Source organism: Ptychodera flava, chromosome 5 (genome assembly GCF_041260155.1).
Source record: "Ptychodera flava strain L36383 chromosome 5, AS_Pfla_20210202, whole genome shotgun sequence".
Lineage (NCBI taxonomy): Eukaryota > Metazoa > Hemichordata > Enteropneusta > Ptychoderidae > Ptychodera > Ptychodera flava.
In genome coordinates, this window is record NC_091932.1 from 25512911 (window position 1) to 25529539 (window position 16629).

Here is a 16629-nt window from a genome sequence, read left to right on the forward strand (position 1 = left end):
CATATATTTTTGTTGTTGTGTAGGCATCTCGTACTTTTTTCCAGAGGACACACGTTAATATGTACCATTAACTCGATTGAGCTGCAATATCTTTAAAATGCATAATTACGTTCATCCATCTTAATACTGAGTGGCATAATTATCGAATATCTTTAAAAGGTTTTAAAAGATGAAGACGACACCTAAATTATCAGAAGTGTGGTATGAATCACATATACCTTTATTGTATTGTCAATATCGTCAGTTTTATCGCTGAAGATTGTATTGTATCGCAACGACCTTCTGAACAACCAGGTAACCACAAGTTGCTCCGTTGAGTTGGTTTCAATGCTATTTGTTTTCAAGCACAGCCACGGTACACACAAGGTAACCCTTGTACGGTACGACGCAGCTATGTAGGCTTAGATTAAAGTCCCCCAATCATGTTTACGAGCTTCGCTTCTTTCCGATAATATAGACACACGCTGGAATGATGGGTAAAATCGAACATCTATGCATACGTAGTACGTGTGTTCTGCTGGTCATTAACATTTCTAGACAACTTCATTGACAGAGACCGAGACTTCGTCTGGGTTGATCGTATTCTCAGCATAAGACAAGCAGAAGACTATGGCTGGTATGTATGGATAGCTACAATTGACTCCCTTAACAAAGATAACATTTGCTTATATACCTTAACCGGCTTGATAAGTGTGTTCCAAAGAGGAACGACAAAAGGCAAACTATGGTTCATTTGATTCCTGTGGATTGGTCAATTCCTGGGAAAACTTGGAAGTTTACTTTCAGAGAGGAAGAGTTTTAGTTCATGATTCTACGCAATCGCCGCTATGGGGGATAAACGTTATTAGAATCACCGCTACGAGGCGTAACGTTATTGTGTACACGTAGGTTAAACCCGGACAAGGTAATAAACTACGATAAATTACTGTGTAACAAGTTAGGTAAACAAGTGTTTCGTGTCGACAACCAGGGCGGGCGAAAAATGATCAATAAAAGGTGTATATATTTGACAAGACAAGTTATATATGTTATCACGGAGTGCAAGACTGGTGAAAAATATTTCCAAATCAATAACATGTTTAATATTTCTATCCTCAAACAGAGGAATTTCAATCTGGCAAAATCTGGCGTATAATTATACGTCCTTGCTCAAAAGTAATCCACTGTTTCTCCCAAAAACATTTCCCTTACACATAAAGACATGTACTAGCCCTTAAATCTCATTGCCCAATAAGAAATAAGAAACAGAAAAATTTGAAATATTTCAGACAATTAAAACAGAAGGAAATGTTCTTTAATGTTACAAATACGAATTATTGTGACAGAGAATCATTTCCGGGTATGTTTCCTCACAAAAGAAAGCTGCTTATTAAATACAGGAAGAGGAAAAGAGTGTGTACAGATTCTTAATATGTAACCAGCGAATCGATTTATAACTAAAATTGTACCACACCAGTATACTGATGGCGCAAATACATCTTATCGGCCGAGAGGTGAAAACAACGCGATGTAGCACGGTTGGCACACGCGAGAGCTCGCGATAAAAGCAAAAATGCTATTTTGATGTTCCACGCCAGAATATCAATATACTGTTATGATATGATAGCAATAAATCTCACCCAGCGACACTATACCTTTCGGGTTTGACTAGTTCACTTCATATATGTCATGAACTGGTCAAAATCTCATGGAATACCGCCGCTGATCATTGCTTAATTGTTTCATGGACAGTGCAAGTGATAAAACTATAACCTTGATACAACTGTATTTGTTGTACGAACTTGAATCCAAACAACATTTTGCACTCCAGAAAGCCTGGACAAAGCATCGGCATCAAAGATAAGACAATTATTTAACTCATATGATGAAGATGGAGCGGGTACTATTACCATCTCTGAGCTGAAACGTGGATTGAAACGAAATGGTATTGACTGTGACGATAACGAACTCTACCGTTTCATGAGAAAAATTGACACTGATGGTGATGGAAGAATTGATTTTACAGAGTTCACGACATTATATCTCAAGAAAACCATCCAGAGGGAAGAAAAGGGAAAGAAGAAGAAAAAGGCTCACTTGTTTGCTGTGAAGAAAACAAGTGAGTTTATTTGCATTTTCATCATGAATCAACCTTGTAAAAGTACCAGATTTGGTGTAGTAATTTCCGAATATTACACGCTCACATCCGCATAACTGTTCATAAGAGAGGGAGGGAGAGAGAGAGAGAGAGAGAGAGAGAGAGAGAGAGAGAGAGAGAGAGAGAGAGAGAGAGAGAGAGAGAGAGAATGAATTAAAGGAGTCTGGCCAGGTAGAAGAAAGCTACAAATAATGTTTCACCTTTTGTGAAACTGGAAATGCAAGCTCTGAACATAAAACTGATTCCAAAACTATTGATGTCAGAAGAATAATTGCAATGATCGCAGCCATGCGGAAGTGAATGCCTGCTCACACAGTTTAAGTCATTTGCATTAGACAACTACGGGTTAGCCAATCCGATGTTCTTTCTTCCTTCAAGGGTAAAAATGTTACAGTTCCTTAAGTTTTCTTTTTCTTTTCAGTTCCAAACCAAAACGAGCTGAAAGCAAGATTCCGCAAAGCCGACAAAGACGGAAACGGCTCCATCTCTATTGACGAGCTCAAAGAGACACTGGGCTACAGTGATGATGATGACGACGACGACGAGGATGACGAATGGTACAAGTTCATGAGGCTCGCCGATGAGAACGAAGATGGTGAAATCAGTTTTGATGAGTATGTGGTTGCCATGATAAAACTACATCTCAAAGATTGACGAATTTTTCGCTATTTTCAAAATGCAAAAATTATTCTGTGTTAATGTTCTGTTTCGGTCAATGTTCACTTTCTTGAACACTTGTATCTTTTAGTCACTTATTGAGATTATGCATGTGAATATATTTGGAATGTTCACTTGCATTTTATTTTAAGATTTAGATCCATATGAAGACAAGATAAAGTCTTGAAAACTTTGCAACTCACACGAGATAATTGACTAACCAAAGTCCACTGGTTTATATTGTCTGCACATTGGACAGTTTTCATCAGCACTTTTAAAATTTCGAGATATGAAAATATGAAAGATACAACCTAGGCGCTCTCTTTCGAGACTTCTTTACATTTACTTACACTCTCAATGAACTGAAGACCTAGGGTTTTGGAGGAATGAAGACTGAGCCAAATTTTCTCTATGTGAAAGGATAGTTCTTAAACAAAATGCTGATGTAAATAAAAAAAAATTCATATCCAGAATAGGACAGAACAATGTACAATTATTATTCACTAATTTGCCTATTACGACATTCGATGAATTAATTGCTCTGGCCAATGGCAGAAACAAATTTTGGTTTTCGTTAATTCTTGTCATCAAGCAGGCTTCATATTAGTCAGAGACACTATTTAACACAAACTTAACATTTTATGCATTTTTTATTTCACTGTTATCTTTTGTAAGTTTTTTCGTAGTTGTTTCAATATTGTATCGTGGTTGAAGATAGGGGATGGTTCACTGTAAGATAATTCCTATGATAATACACGCGTAGGTTTTTGGACCATGTGGGCTTCCAGTCATTACTTTTCTGGTGATAAGCTACATTTAGACTTGTCGAGTTCTGCACAGCAAATCGAAGAGAGTTGGAATTTCTCAGGTAAAAATAATTCAGGTTTGAAGCGAAATAAGTGACGTTTGCCTCTGTCTTTTTGTAAAAAGTGATCTTAATAATTAATTGAGGAAAAGGTGTATTACTTTCTTGGGCAATTTCGACCATATGCCAAAGTTACTTGTTCTACACTTTTATGTTTTATCGTCAGTTTGCTTATATTGTTCCGAAGGTTCAAGCGTTCAATAAACAAAAAAAAATTGCCGTTAATTTTCATCAATTTCAAGACAAAATATCGGCAATGTTTTTAAAATGGAGGATGAAATTGGACTATCAGACTTCTTCAAACCATTATTTCTATTTACTTCCTATAAGAATTACAATAGTTTAGTTTTTATTTAGGATAGCAGGAAGCTTTATTTTCTCTTGGTTACCTTCGATGCGCAAACTTCATTTCATTTAGTTCATTTAAGCTTTTGTGTCAGGCATTTGTACAGCTAGAAGATTAACTTACAGTCAGTAGCATAATGTTTGTAGTGTTCTTTTACTTTTTTGGTGTATCAACAGTTTTCATATGCCACAGTGTGCTGCAAGTTCAGTCTAAAATCTGTCAATATAACGTATATGTATAGTAGATTTAGCTTTGTTATTGCTAAAAGAATAGTTGGTAACTTGCATGTCTATATAATACAGTAGGGTTTTGTCAATATTACGTGTATATATGAAATATGACTTTGTTATTGCAAAAAGAATAGTAATTTTCATGTTTATATTATACAGTAGTCTATATAAATACCATCTTTAAACCTTATATTTTTGTAAGTATGAAACTACTACTTTGATTAAAGGACTACAACAGATAATATTTATTTAATCGTGTAAAGAAGTGTCAATGTGACAATTTTGAGACACACTATTTTAACTTTTATCAAAGCAAAGAGTATTGTAATACTCATTCATTTGGTCGAAGATCAAAGTGTATGCTCGAAATCATAAGTTGGGTGCAAATCAGGTTATCCCTGTACAGTGCGGCGTATAGATATTTAGATTTCACAGCAAACTACATTTATGGCTTGTAGTGTCACATACCAGACATACTTTGGAATGATGGGTAAACTCCAACGTACTTGCATGAATAGCAGGCGTGTTCTCAAGATTCGTACTTCGCAACAACGTCGACATACACAGATATTTCTTTCGTATTACGATTTTTTATCCTAAATATCGTTCAAGCAGGCGAATATGGCTGGTAAGTCTTGATAATCGCTATTGATTTTGGTTTCACAAGAGAAAATATTGAGTCCGAGGGATGAAATAATTCATTAAAATCTGTGGACTTGCACTCTTAAGAGGAACTAACTAAACAGCAAAATACAGAGAACTCTCTTTATTCCTACGAATCGCGGGTCAATGCGGAACGACGATGTAATATATGAGGAGTTTGTAATGAAAGAAATACTTAGTGCAATGGTCGATTATTTTGCTAAATTGCCGTTATGTGACGTCACCGTTATTGTTTACACGTTGCTTAAACCCCGCGGAGGTCACAAGCTAAGCCTAACCTCGCGTCATGACACAATGAGTGAGCTGTGTCACACGGTTAAATTGTCGATAAGCAGTGAAGCCAGACAACAAATGTACAAAAATGATTGATCTTATGAGTATTTGTAACGTGTACAATTAGTATTTGGCAACCTGTTGTGCATGGTTTTAACCTCCTATACAGGAACAACTGCTATAACACGTATTAACGTTACACTGACACATTGTTGCTATCTAAGATGTTAGTGATCCACTTGACAAAATACAGATCAAAGGTTAAAGGTACACATACATGCATGTAGGAGTCCACAGGTGTACTTGTAAATCTTTACTGGATTAAATCATAAAGCCAGTTCTGTCTTGTTTTAACACTGAGACGTCGAGGTTCTTTTTCAGTAATACACTGATTTTTATCTCTCAGAAGTACCAAAGCGTTGAACTTAAAGATAACCAAAAACGTAGCATGTCTCAATCCCACAGCGCTGGTCTACTGACACATATTTTTGCAGTGATTCGAAATGGTTGTAGCAAGTTCAAGTTCAAGAACAAGAATTCCAACCTGCCATCTCTAATCTGCCGTAATATTGTTCATTTGCAGACGTGATCAAAATAACCTATGAGTTAGACTTTGTTCAAGTCGGTGAATTAGAAAATAAAATCATTTGCAATAGTTTCTGTTGTGTCTCTCCTATTTCATACCAACTTATTTTAAATTTGGAAGCCCAGGTCGCGTTACCTTGGAGTCTGCGCAGTAGTGAGTTAGTTCCCTGGTGAAACACCCGTGTATCGCGTACACCCCCAACTCATCGCCTTCATCCCACTAACACATTTCACATGAAAATAGAACACAAATCATCGCGTTCACCTACTCAAACATTTACAAATCACACACTTGAAGCAAGTCTACCTCCGAGTCTTAAACTCGTCTTCAAAGTACATAGTTTGCGGTCAAATTACCTGGCCTTCCCATTGTTTTAATGGGAAATATTTGAGATAACAGGAAGAGGCAGAAAATAGTTTAAAATTGCAAAGAAATATTGTGACAAAGGAAAATTCATTACCCGGGTTCCTATAGAAGACGAAATTTTGCGAAACACAACAAAAAAGTAGTATGTAGAACTCCTCGATGCATTATTGCTGGTCGATTAGAATCATTTTATACAAGATACGCTATAAAATGGTAGTGTATCGTGATGAAGCGATTATAGCATGGAAAAATGAACCAAAACTCAATGCTTCTTTTTGTAGTTAGCCTAGACAAAGCTTCGGCATCGAAGATACGAAAAAAGTTCAACTCGTATGATGAGGATGGCGACGGTTCAATCACCATAACCGAGCTGAAACGAGGTTTGAAGCGAGAGGGCATTCCTTGCGACGACAATGAACTCTATCGATTCATGAGAAATGTCGACGTCGACGGGGATGGCCAAATTGACTTCACGGAGTTCACGGTGTTCTATCTCCAGAAAATGGTCAAGAGAGAAGAAGAGGGGAAGAAAAAGAAGAAAGCCAATTTGTTTGCGGTGAATAAGACGAGTGAGTAGTCCACGGTTATTTTCATCCGAAACTTAACCCTCTCCGAATACTAGATAAAAAGTGCATTTGCTTGTTGCTTCTCCAGTGTAATGTAGCGTTGGCATAATCGTATAAAAAAGAAAAATCACACAACTATATACGATTGAATGTAAGTGTACGCTGGATTGTTCTTGGCTTGATAAAATGACCCATGCAGGCTTTGAACCCCCGCTTTCAGTTCGGATGTTCTACCAATCAAGCTGATGCTTAGAAACAAAGTTAACTCTGAAGTGAGAACATAAAGTGTACGAGCCGAGGTATCTCTCCGAGAAGACTGAGCTCGATGGGACAGTGCATATCTGTCAGCTTGAACCGATCCGTTAGAATAGTCGGTAGAGCATCGGAACAGTATTCCACGGACATTGTCTCAAAACCTATATAGTCACTTTTCCGGCCCTAAAATGTAGAGACGATCACATGTAGTTGTGTGATTGTTTTCTCATATTTGGTTATATTTTATAGTATAAGTGCATCACATGTGCTTACACACATGGAGCGAATGGGGAGCCGCATCATCTTCAAGGATGCCCACCTGGCAGAAGAAAGTGACAATCTTTACCATTAATTTTCCATTGTGCGGGGAAAGAGAGGTTAAATATTAGCTCGGACACGTCAAACGGTCCTGAATAGTTAAAGGGAAGGGGTTGTCGGAACTGCGCATTTGCGATTTTCTTGCTTACAAACAATATATTTCATGCACTGTATATCGCTGCACCATGTCAACATAGCTGCAACATTTAAATTTTACGATGTACATTATGACAAACATGTTTTAACTCTCATCAATTGCCAACGTATCTTGGGTACAGTGTTTACATCGGTCGTAAGGGTCCTTAGCGACCTTTGCGCTCAGTTCCAACGACTACCTCCCTTTAATGGCATGGATTAATTTGGAAGGTCGCAGCCTTGCTGATTTGAAAGCGGATTTATAATGTTTCGCAGTAGATTCGTTATTCTTTATTCTTGCACGGAGAAAAATGCTTCAATTCCTTGAGTCTTCTTTTCAGTTCCAAACCAGAAAGAGTTGAAATCAAGATTTCGTAAAGTCGACACAGACGGGAATGGCTCGATCTCTATCGACGAACTTAAAGAGGAATTCGGCTGTACGGACGAAGACGATGATGACGACGAATGGTACGAGTTTATGAGGCTCGCCGATGAGAACGGAGACGGCGAAATCAGCTTTGACGAGTATGTAGTCGCCATGATTAAGCTTCATCTCAAAGATTGATGATTTTTTTTAAATGTACATTACGCTATACGTATACTCTATTCCATTAATTTCCAATTTCTGTTAAATTTTATTATTTAATCGTCACTATATTTACATTGTACACTTACATATCAAATTATCTTCTTGAACGTTTTTCAAGGACATACTATCCTCATGTGTGATAATGAGATCTTTTTTACAATAAAGTTATTTGACGTCCTGTATCTGTAAAAATAAACTTTGCTGCTGACTCGAGATAATTTAAAATTTGACATTATATTTCATGTTTTTATCATTACTTTTCAAAGGGTAAAGGGGAGGAAATCTACGATTAAGCCAAACCCCCAGGCGATCAATTTCTTGAACCTGTCATATTTACTGTCATGTAGTTGAACGCTAGTGGTATCGGGGGATTGAAGGTTAAGACAAAGTTGTTCTGTGTTGAGGGACAGTGGCTAGGCAGAATTCCAACAGCAGATCAGCACTTGTATGTTAATATCGTTATTTATCACTTCCAACACACAAACTATGATTATTCGTTATTTCGGTTAAATATGAGGCACATTTCTATAATGTAGCCAAAGGCAACGACAAAGAAAATATGTGATAATTCCCATTGGACCAATGGTTTGGCCAATCTTCTGGCAGGATTGAGAGAAACAATGACTTGGTTAAACATGGAAACGCTTTGTGTTCAACAGCCATTAAGGGACGCACCATTAGATCTTGGGAGGGGGGTGGTCAAAAACAGAAAAAAAAAATTTCAGAGCAGAAAGTTAGGGAAAAAAATCTTCAAACTAGTTTGCAAAATAAAAAAAAATTAATGAGAAGACAAAGGCGTAAAAAAAAATCTGCAAAAGTCTTTAAAATTTGATTTTTTTTTAGATTTTACCGACAGAAAGCAACTTTCTGTATTTTTTAGTACATCCTCCTGGCACATTTTTAATTTTAATTTATACATTTAGAGTGACTGTATCCCTTATACTGGAAGTTGTGATTATCTTATCTTTTCAGGACTTTTGTATTCTGATCACTTGAAAATTATGAAATTATAGAACCTGTTTTCTACTTGTTTCCTGCGTACAAACCAAGTAGGTACTCTAGGTAAAACATTGAAACTATGGTATGGTTGTCAAGACAGAAAAATGTATTTGCCTTTTAAGATCAAGGTAAACAGATGCAGGCCACATTAGTTTCATTTTTTCACAGCATTTCATTGCAATGATGAATGCAAGAATGGGTGAACAAGTAGAAACACGTCAATAATGATAAAACAACATATCAAGTCATTATGTATTATTTTGCTTTTAAAAAGGCATTTTCAATTCTTTTTTCTCAAAAAACAGCCTCAAAAAACAACAGCAACACATGTTTTAACATTCAACAATACACTACGTAGAATGCCATCTATCCAACAAATCTCAACACAAAAACACACAAAAGGGGTTGAACTTTGAAAGTTTCTCGATAGCAAATACTGAATAAATCTGCATGAATAATCGTTTTTGTGTAGCAAATTTCAAAGAAATTGGACAAGCCTTTTCAGAGAATACCGATTTTTGACCATGAATGGCATAAATTGCCCTAAAAAGACAAATATTGAAATTTCAACACATCTATACACATCCAATCAATTTGGACATACTGCTACAGAGAAATAGATGTTTTGATCAAAAAAGGACAACAATTGCTCTAAAAACACAAATATGCAAATTTAACTATATTATTTAGCTTATTTTAGCTTCTCAGCTTGTCAAAATCAATTGTAAATCATGAGATATGCATGATGTTTGGTGGGGTGAATGTAGCCATTTTACCACGCAGCAGGAAAGCCAGGACACCAAAAAAGTCAATTTTCAAAACTATAGGAAGCTACTGAGGAGCAAGAAGACCATGTTTCAGAGGAAGATGTGTAATCCGAAAAAAATGCTCCCAAAGTGCCACCAAATAACACCATTTTTATCTCTATTTTTCAAAAGCTCCAACGGCAGGAGGGGGGACACCCCCTCCTGACCACCCTCCCCCCCCCGCCAAAAATACTCCCCAAGTGCCACCAAATAACACCATTTTAATCTCTATTTTTCAAAAGCTCCAACGGCTGACCACCCCCCGCAAAAATACTCCCCAAGTGCCACCAAATAACACCATTTTAATCTCTATTTTTCAAAAGCTCCAACAGCAGCAGGGGGACACCCCTCTCCTGACCTCCTCCCCCCCCATGACCGCTTGCGTTGCCGCTTTATCTTCAGACAGCGACAAACTAAAAACAAAATTATAAATCTGAAAATTTACTTTGAAAAAAAAAAAATTGCACAGCTAATCTCAATTGGAAAAAAAAAATTTCAGAAATTTATAATAGTAAAAAAAAACATTTTCACAATTTCATTGTAACCCCCCCCCCAAGGTCTAATGGTCCATCCCTAACTTCTTACGCTTGATGTCACGTGATTGAGATATACTGACATTTTCTCCGGAGTTTTATTTTAATTTTGTCTCGTTAATATTTTGAATAAATTTTAGGAATTTTAACGTAGGGGACTCTTATGAAGACCCTTCTTGCATAATTGATCGAAACGTCAATAAGTTATTCGTTTATACAACTCCATTTTTTAACACTTTGTGGTCGGGCTGATTTTCCTCATCGAGTCAAACTCTGAGTATATCAGTACATTTAGCCAATTATGATGAATTTGCCCTTTAGCATGTATATCTTACAGGAGCTGCTCATATTTGGGTCCTTTATTCTCTATTTAAACTTTAAAGAAATTACAAAGAGCGCGTTTTTGTTTCGCACCTCATAACAAAGGTGTACTTTGACGGTGTCTGTGCCAGTGTTTTGAAGCATAGAAAGCTGAACTTGTATAAATACATAGAGTGACGTCATAGTGTTTATGAGAAGCAAACAGCAAGTCTTGTGTGCCTGGCTTTGCTGTATTTGATATTCAACAATTTACAAAACTACTACAGTTCACTATTTCCATTGACACGATGCATTCTCCCCGGCAACCTCTGCTACGCGACATTAATTCATATCTGTTAAAAAATATAACTTGAACAGACCATGATCAAGGTCCATCCTAGTGATTTATAAGACCGTGCGATTGAGCAAATATTTAGCTTGTAAGTGGTCCCAATGTTTACAGTCATACAGGTCAAGCAACTCTTTCACGTTAATTCATGTGACAGTGAGAGATAATGTCGAACACAGGCCAAGGCAAAGCAAACGCCAAAAGCGCCGGCCTCGCAATCTTTGCTGGCCACTATCGCCAAAGTTGAAAAGGCAAGGATGTGTAATGTTCCGTACCCGTCTTAAAACGGTTACTAATTTATCCAACATATTATTTTACCATCGATGTGATATATATCAAAACGCATGTTCACTTCCCATTTTACGCCGTGTTTCTCTATTTCGTTTTACCATGCTTTCGTGTATTACCTCATTTTGCAAAAAAAGTAGGATATTGTCTTGATAAGTGGATAATCACCCAGTCCAGGAAAAATCGCATGTAAGGGGGTGGAAAATTGTTTATGACATGGGGTTGATTTATTCCTCGTGTTGACTTTGTGGTTATCCTGATAAAACGTGTATTCACTAAAAATTACGGTAGACTTGTTCCCAGTCTGTGGGTACATTAAATATCAAAACAGAAGAAATTTAAGAACTAAACTTCAGTAGACAGTCTCAATAAGTGGTAGGCTATTGCGTACATCGTTTGGTGAAAACCTTGGCCAGCCAGTAACTCTGCTGTCGAGAAAAGCTAGGCGACTAGGGGTCAGTCTATACAAACGGTCTCCCCTTCTCTAATTCTCACTAACAAGCAACCCTTGATCACATGTCTACGCTCGGCTGTAATCTGCCTGCAAACACCGCCCAATAGACATTGAGTAAAGCGTTCGACCAATGATACAATTTATATATTGCAATCGATCACGGGATTAGGTACAAAAGGGCTGAAGGAACGAATGCCTTCATTCTTCGTGCTCGATCATCTTTCTAATTAATCATGCATTTGCTACAAACGATCTTTCTTCTCTTTCGCACCAAATGCATCTCTTTGTAAGAAGGCCATACGCCTCTGTAACCTGCACATTTTCCAGAGCAATAATAATGGCCCTAATGTATCGACCGCATCGGGGAATTGTATCAATCCGTCAATATCACGTGAAATACTGGGTCTTTTCATTGCGTCAGTATCTCGCGTGATGTTGACAGATCGATGTAACCCTCTGATAACATAGGGCAGTGTTGGAGGTTAGATTACTCGATTGAGTGTGATCAAGGGGTGCGTTTTAGCGTGAAAAAGGCGACCACTGGTAGCAAAAACACTTTAGCAATTATCACATAGTCTGTTCTCAACAACTTACTTCAGGCCTATATCTAGCTATTTGCCTTCCATTTCCCACGGTTACTACTGACGAGCATGTCAGTGATTTCGTACATTATGGGTTGTATTAATAGCAAGCAAAAAATGATACCAGCAAGACGTAGTTATAATTCTCGAACACATGGATGTGTGCGCAGCAATATATTCGCCTTTTTACAACTGATACAAGTGGAAATGGGGTTTCTTCGGATCAACTTTATCCCTTCAAAGGGTTTCAAAGATACCTCAGTCTATGAAACTGCTCAGCGTTGTGTACTAGTATAAGGTAGATTTAGGGTTATAGTTCAACAGCCAACTTGCGTCAATGCATCCCGAGTCAATAGTTTTATAGTTTTATTACCAATTGTTTGGGCAATGCGATTGCTATTTTTAACCGCCGTATCGCAGTAGCCATCACGAGTTGCCATAATTAACCCATTCATGAAATGAGAAATCTTATAAATAAATATCAAGCTTATCGAATGGTTTGACCTGACTGACCTCAGACAACAGATATGTGTTTGATGACGTCACATTTGACACGTTTCTCAGACTGCCAAGATAGTACCCTATCGGCTGTTTACATATACCAAAATTAGAAGGTACACATTTACGGTCACGAGTGGAACGACCTGTAATCATTTAGCGCCATTCAAGCATTGCCTTTATTGGCCTCAGTTTCCCCCTCTCTTAAGGTACAAATGAATATATTTTTAAATGAAAATGTGATGTTTTAATACGATTTTTGTTATATTAAACCTCTATTTGTTTAATCGATGCATACATCTTAGGGTCTATGATCTATGCAAAATGTATTGGTATTACCCAAGTGCACTCACCTGCGAAATTGATTTGTTACATTTTGCGATTACAGATAAACGCCCTCAATTGCTAAAGTTTCATGCTTCCGGGGCTCTGCACCCTCACCTGTAGGCGCCTTGTGTAAAAAACATTGACCTTCGAGGGCCTATGATGAAATATACCGCAGTGCATTAATCTAGTTGAACTCAATAGATAACAGCAATACATATGTAGCTGCATAACTGCTGTTAGGCCAAAAAAAAAAAAAGAAATGTTTCTGGTCAGGCCTTTCTTTAAAAAATGGTGCGGCGACGCGGCTTTTTTTTTTTTTTCCCCTCCTCCTCAAGGGAGGGAGCAGGGTCAGTTAAAGCGCCAAAGCTTACCGGCTAATTTGCATAATCATTTGCATATCATTAATTTATATTTGCATATGGATGTAAGCTTGCACATGCATCCACACATGCATGTACACTCACAACAAAATGCAATGGTAACACAAAAGTGTGCAGTTTGGAACATCATGGAAACTCTTTATTACACTTAAATAAATCATCACAGTATTGTAATTACAATTGCAATTAAAACAGAAGATTCAGATGGTTCGTCTCATTGGAGTTCCATTAATACATATATTGCTAATAAATTGTCAAAACTTGCCAACAAAGAGGAAAATTCACAAGTTTAAGCTTTACACAAATCAAATGCAATTGAATTTTATATCATTTTTGAACGACAAACACCGCGAATAATTTTCATCACGGGGATAGATTTCAACAGCGGCCCCCCCCCCCCTCCCGCATAACTTCTACTTCCACTGAACATCGTCAATCGATTCTTGATTTAAAAATACCACCAAGATGATCACAAGACATGAACTAAGTACAACTAGAATCCCTCGAAAATCAGGTGTAAAATCTTTCAGAGAACGTGTCAGAGTGGAACCACACGCGACGCCAGGATCAATGTCAACACGTTATGAACCTGTCGACCAACATGGCCAACATGGCCGCCGCCATATTGAAATTTATGCATGTGAACTCGATCGCGATCGTGATCGTACTCAGACAAAACTCATCGTTGTACAATCATAATCAACCTCGACAGTCAACTCTTGTTTCTTTTGCGGTCCATTTCGTTGATCAAAGCATGGGAATGTGATCAAAGGCCCTGCTAGTGCTACACCGCCTACCTCTGTGAACACTTGTCCGCGATGTATACTGTCTTTGTTGGTCGTAATAGTCGTTCTGGAATGAAAATTTGTGAACAACCCAGCCGATTCTTCTATTGTTTTAACGTTCCTCTCAACACTTCCGGACAACTTATCTGATGCATACCATACTTCACACCTTCCACTCTTTCACCAGGTTAAAAGTTGCAGTGAGCGCTTATGTGTAGACAATGCAGGCATCAGCTGGTAGCTACGCAGAGCGTGTGAACTAAGGATGGCGGGAATATTTTAAAGCGTAGCGGGGAGAATCAAAGCGTAGCGGGGGGGGGAGGCGAAAGCGTAGCGGGACCGCTATGGCCTGGGGATAACACTGAGTTTTGTAGTTTTATCAATATAGTAACATTTAAACTGTTCATGCAGTCACTGATCATGTGCCCCAAAGAATTTTCTTTCTCTTCAGCCGTTTTGGTTTGGTGTTATAGTAATCAGTATGTAGTTTGCCACAGCCGCCGGCCTCAAACCAGGAAAAAAAAGGGTGACGCGCTGTTGTTCAAGTGACGCGCGCGCTGACCAGAAACATTTCTCTTTTTTTTTGGCCTTATCTTTTCGTTTTCTAAAAATTTGAAAAAAGCCATGAGGAAAGAGACCTTTTGCGAGCAATACATGAGCTTGTACAAAATCTTTAGAGCTCCATGCGAGGGACCTGGGTAAGTTAAGTAACTGCCGCTTGCGGCGCTGTTCTTTTCCGTTTCTCATTACAAGATTTGCGTGATATATATATATATATATATATATATATATATATATATATATATATATATATATATATATATATATATATATATATATATATATATATATATATTCAAATAGGTTGATTTTCCGTCGGCGTCCGTCGTCGTCGACGTCATCCGTCAACAATTGCCTTCTCCTCTGAAACTGCAAGTCCGATTGCTTTGAAATTTTATATGCAGTTCACTTGGGGTGACCTCACCTAAGTTGTGGTGAAATTTGCATATTTGTATTTTTGGGGCATTTTTGATGTTTTTGGTGAAAAAATCTTCTTCTCTGAAACCGCCTGTCCGATTGCTTTGAAATTTGATATACAGTTTACTTAGGGTTGACTCAAGATGGATTAGTTCAAATCAAAGTGAAATTTGCATATTTGTATTTTTAAGGCAATTTTTGTCGTTTTTTGTAAAAAAAATCTTTAAAAACTCCTTCATCAAAACTACCAGTCAGATAACTTTGATATTTAGTGCATAGGTCCCTATATATAATTTATTTCAGATTTATTAAAATTGTGCAGAAATATGCAAATTTGCATTTTTAAGGCAATTTTTGCCATTTTTGGTCAAAAACTGTGTTTCTCAAAAAGTACTGGTCTGATAGCTTAAAATGTGGCACACAGGTTTTTTACAGATAAACTCCGTAATATATATTGAATTTCTGATGAAATCTGTAATTTTGTATTTTTGGGGCATTTTTTGCCATTTTTGGTCAAAAAATGTGTATATGCAAAAATGATCACCTGATAGCTATGAAATTTGGTATGCAGGTTCCAATATATGAACTAAATGATATTTATTGAAATTATGACGAAATCTGAAATTTTGTAATTTTGGGGCAATTTTTCCATTTTTGGTCAAAAAATGCCTTTTCCCAAAAACTACTGGTCTGATAGCTTTAAAATTTAGTATACGGGTTTCTACAGATGAACTAAATGATATTTATTGAAATTATGATGAAATTTGCAATTTTGTATTTTTGGGCAATTTTTGCCATTTTTGGTCAAAAAATGTGTATTTCCAAAACTACTCATCTGATAGCTTTAAAATTTAGTATACGGGTTTCTACAGATGAACTAAATGATATTTATTGAAATTATAATGAAATCTGCAATTTTGTATTTTTGGGGCAATTTTTGCCATTTTTGGTCAAAAAATGTGTATTTCCAAAACTACTCATCTGATAGCTTTAAAATTTAGTATACGGGTTTCTACAGATGAACTAAATGATATTTATTGAAATTATAATGAAATCTGCAATTTTGTAATTTTGGGGCAATTTTTGTCCATTTTTGGTCAAAAATGCGTTTCTCAAAAAATACTGGTCTAATAGCTTGAAAATGTGGTATACAGGTTTCTACAGATAAACTCCGTAATATATTGAATTTCTGATGAAATCTGCAATTTTTTTATTTTTTGGGCAATTTTTGCCATTTTTGGTCAAAAAATGTGTATATCCAAAACTACTCACCTGATAGCTTTGAAATTTGGCATGCAGGTTCTCATAGATGACTTAATGATATTTATTGAAATAATGACGAAATCTGCAATTTTGTAATTTTGG

General features: G+C 37.0%; 2 protein-coding genes across 2 annotated transcripts; both read left to right on the forward strand.

The window, feature by feature from the left end:
* The first annotated feature begins 459 nt into the window (after nucleotides 1-459).
* LOC139133367 (uncharacterized) lies at nucleotides 460-4482 on the forward strand. Its single transcript, XM_070699925.1, has 4 exons — nucleotides 460-616; nucleotides 1811-2098; nucleotides 2559-3596; nucleotides 3663-4482. The coding sequence occupies exons 1-3, from the start codon at nucleotides 610-612 to the stop codon at nucleotides 2789-2791; spliced, it is 528 nt and encodes a 175-aa protein (XP_070556026.1). The 5' UTR covers nucleotides 460-609; the 3' UTR covers nucleotides 2792-3596; nucleotides 3663-4482.
* Nucleotides 4483-4693: 211 nt separating this feature from the next.
* On the forward strand, nucleotides 4694-8211 carry LOC139133368 (uncharacterized). Its single transcript, XM_070699926.1, has 3 exons — nucleotides 4694-4863; nucleotides 6405-6692; nucleotides 7739-8211. Exons 1-3 carry the CDS (start codon nucleotides 4857-4859, stop codon nucleotides 7960-7962), a joined length of 519 nt encoding a protein of 172 aa, XP_070556027.1. The 5' UTR covers nucleotides 4694-4856; the 3' UTR covers nucleotides 7963-8211.
* Nucleotides 8212-16629: the final 8418 nt, after the last annotated feature.

Bases quoted from the DNA above. Each gene is read 5' to 3' on its own strand.
- LOC139133367 (XM_070699925.1), top strand. The intron at 2,099-2,558 runs GTGAGTTTATTT...TTTTCTTTTCAG, and splicing joins GTTTGCTGTGAAGAAAACAA to TTCCAAACCAAAACGAGCTG.
- LOC139133368 (XM_070699926.1), top strand. The intron at 6,693-7,738 runs GTGAGTAGTCCA...TCTTCTTTTCAG, and splicing joins GTTTGCGGTGAATAAGACGA to TTCCAAACCAGAAAGAGTTG.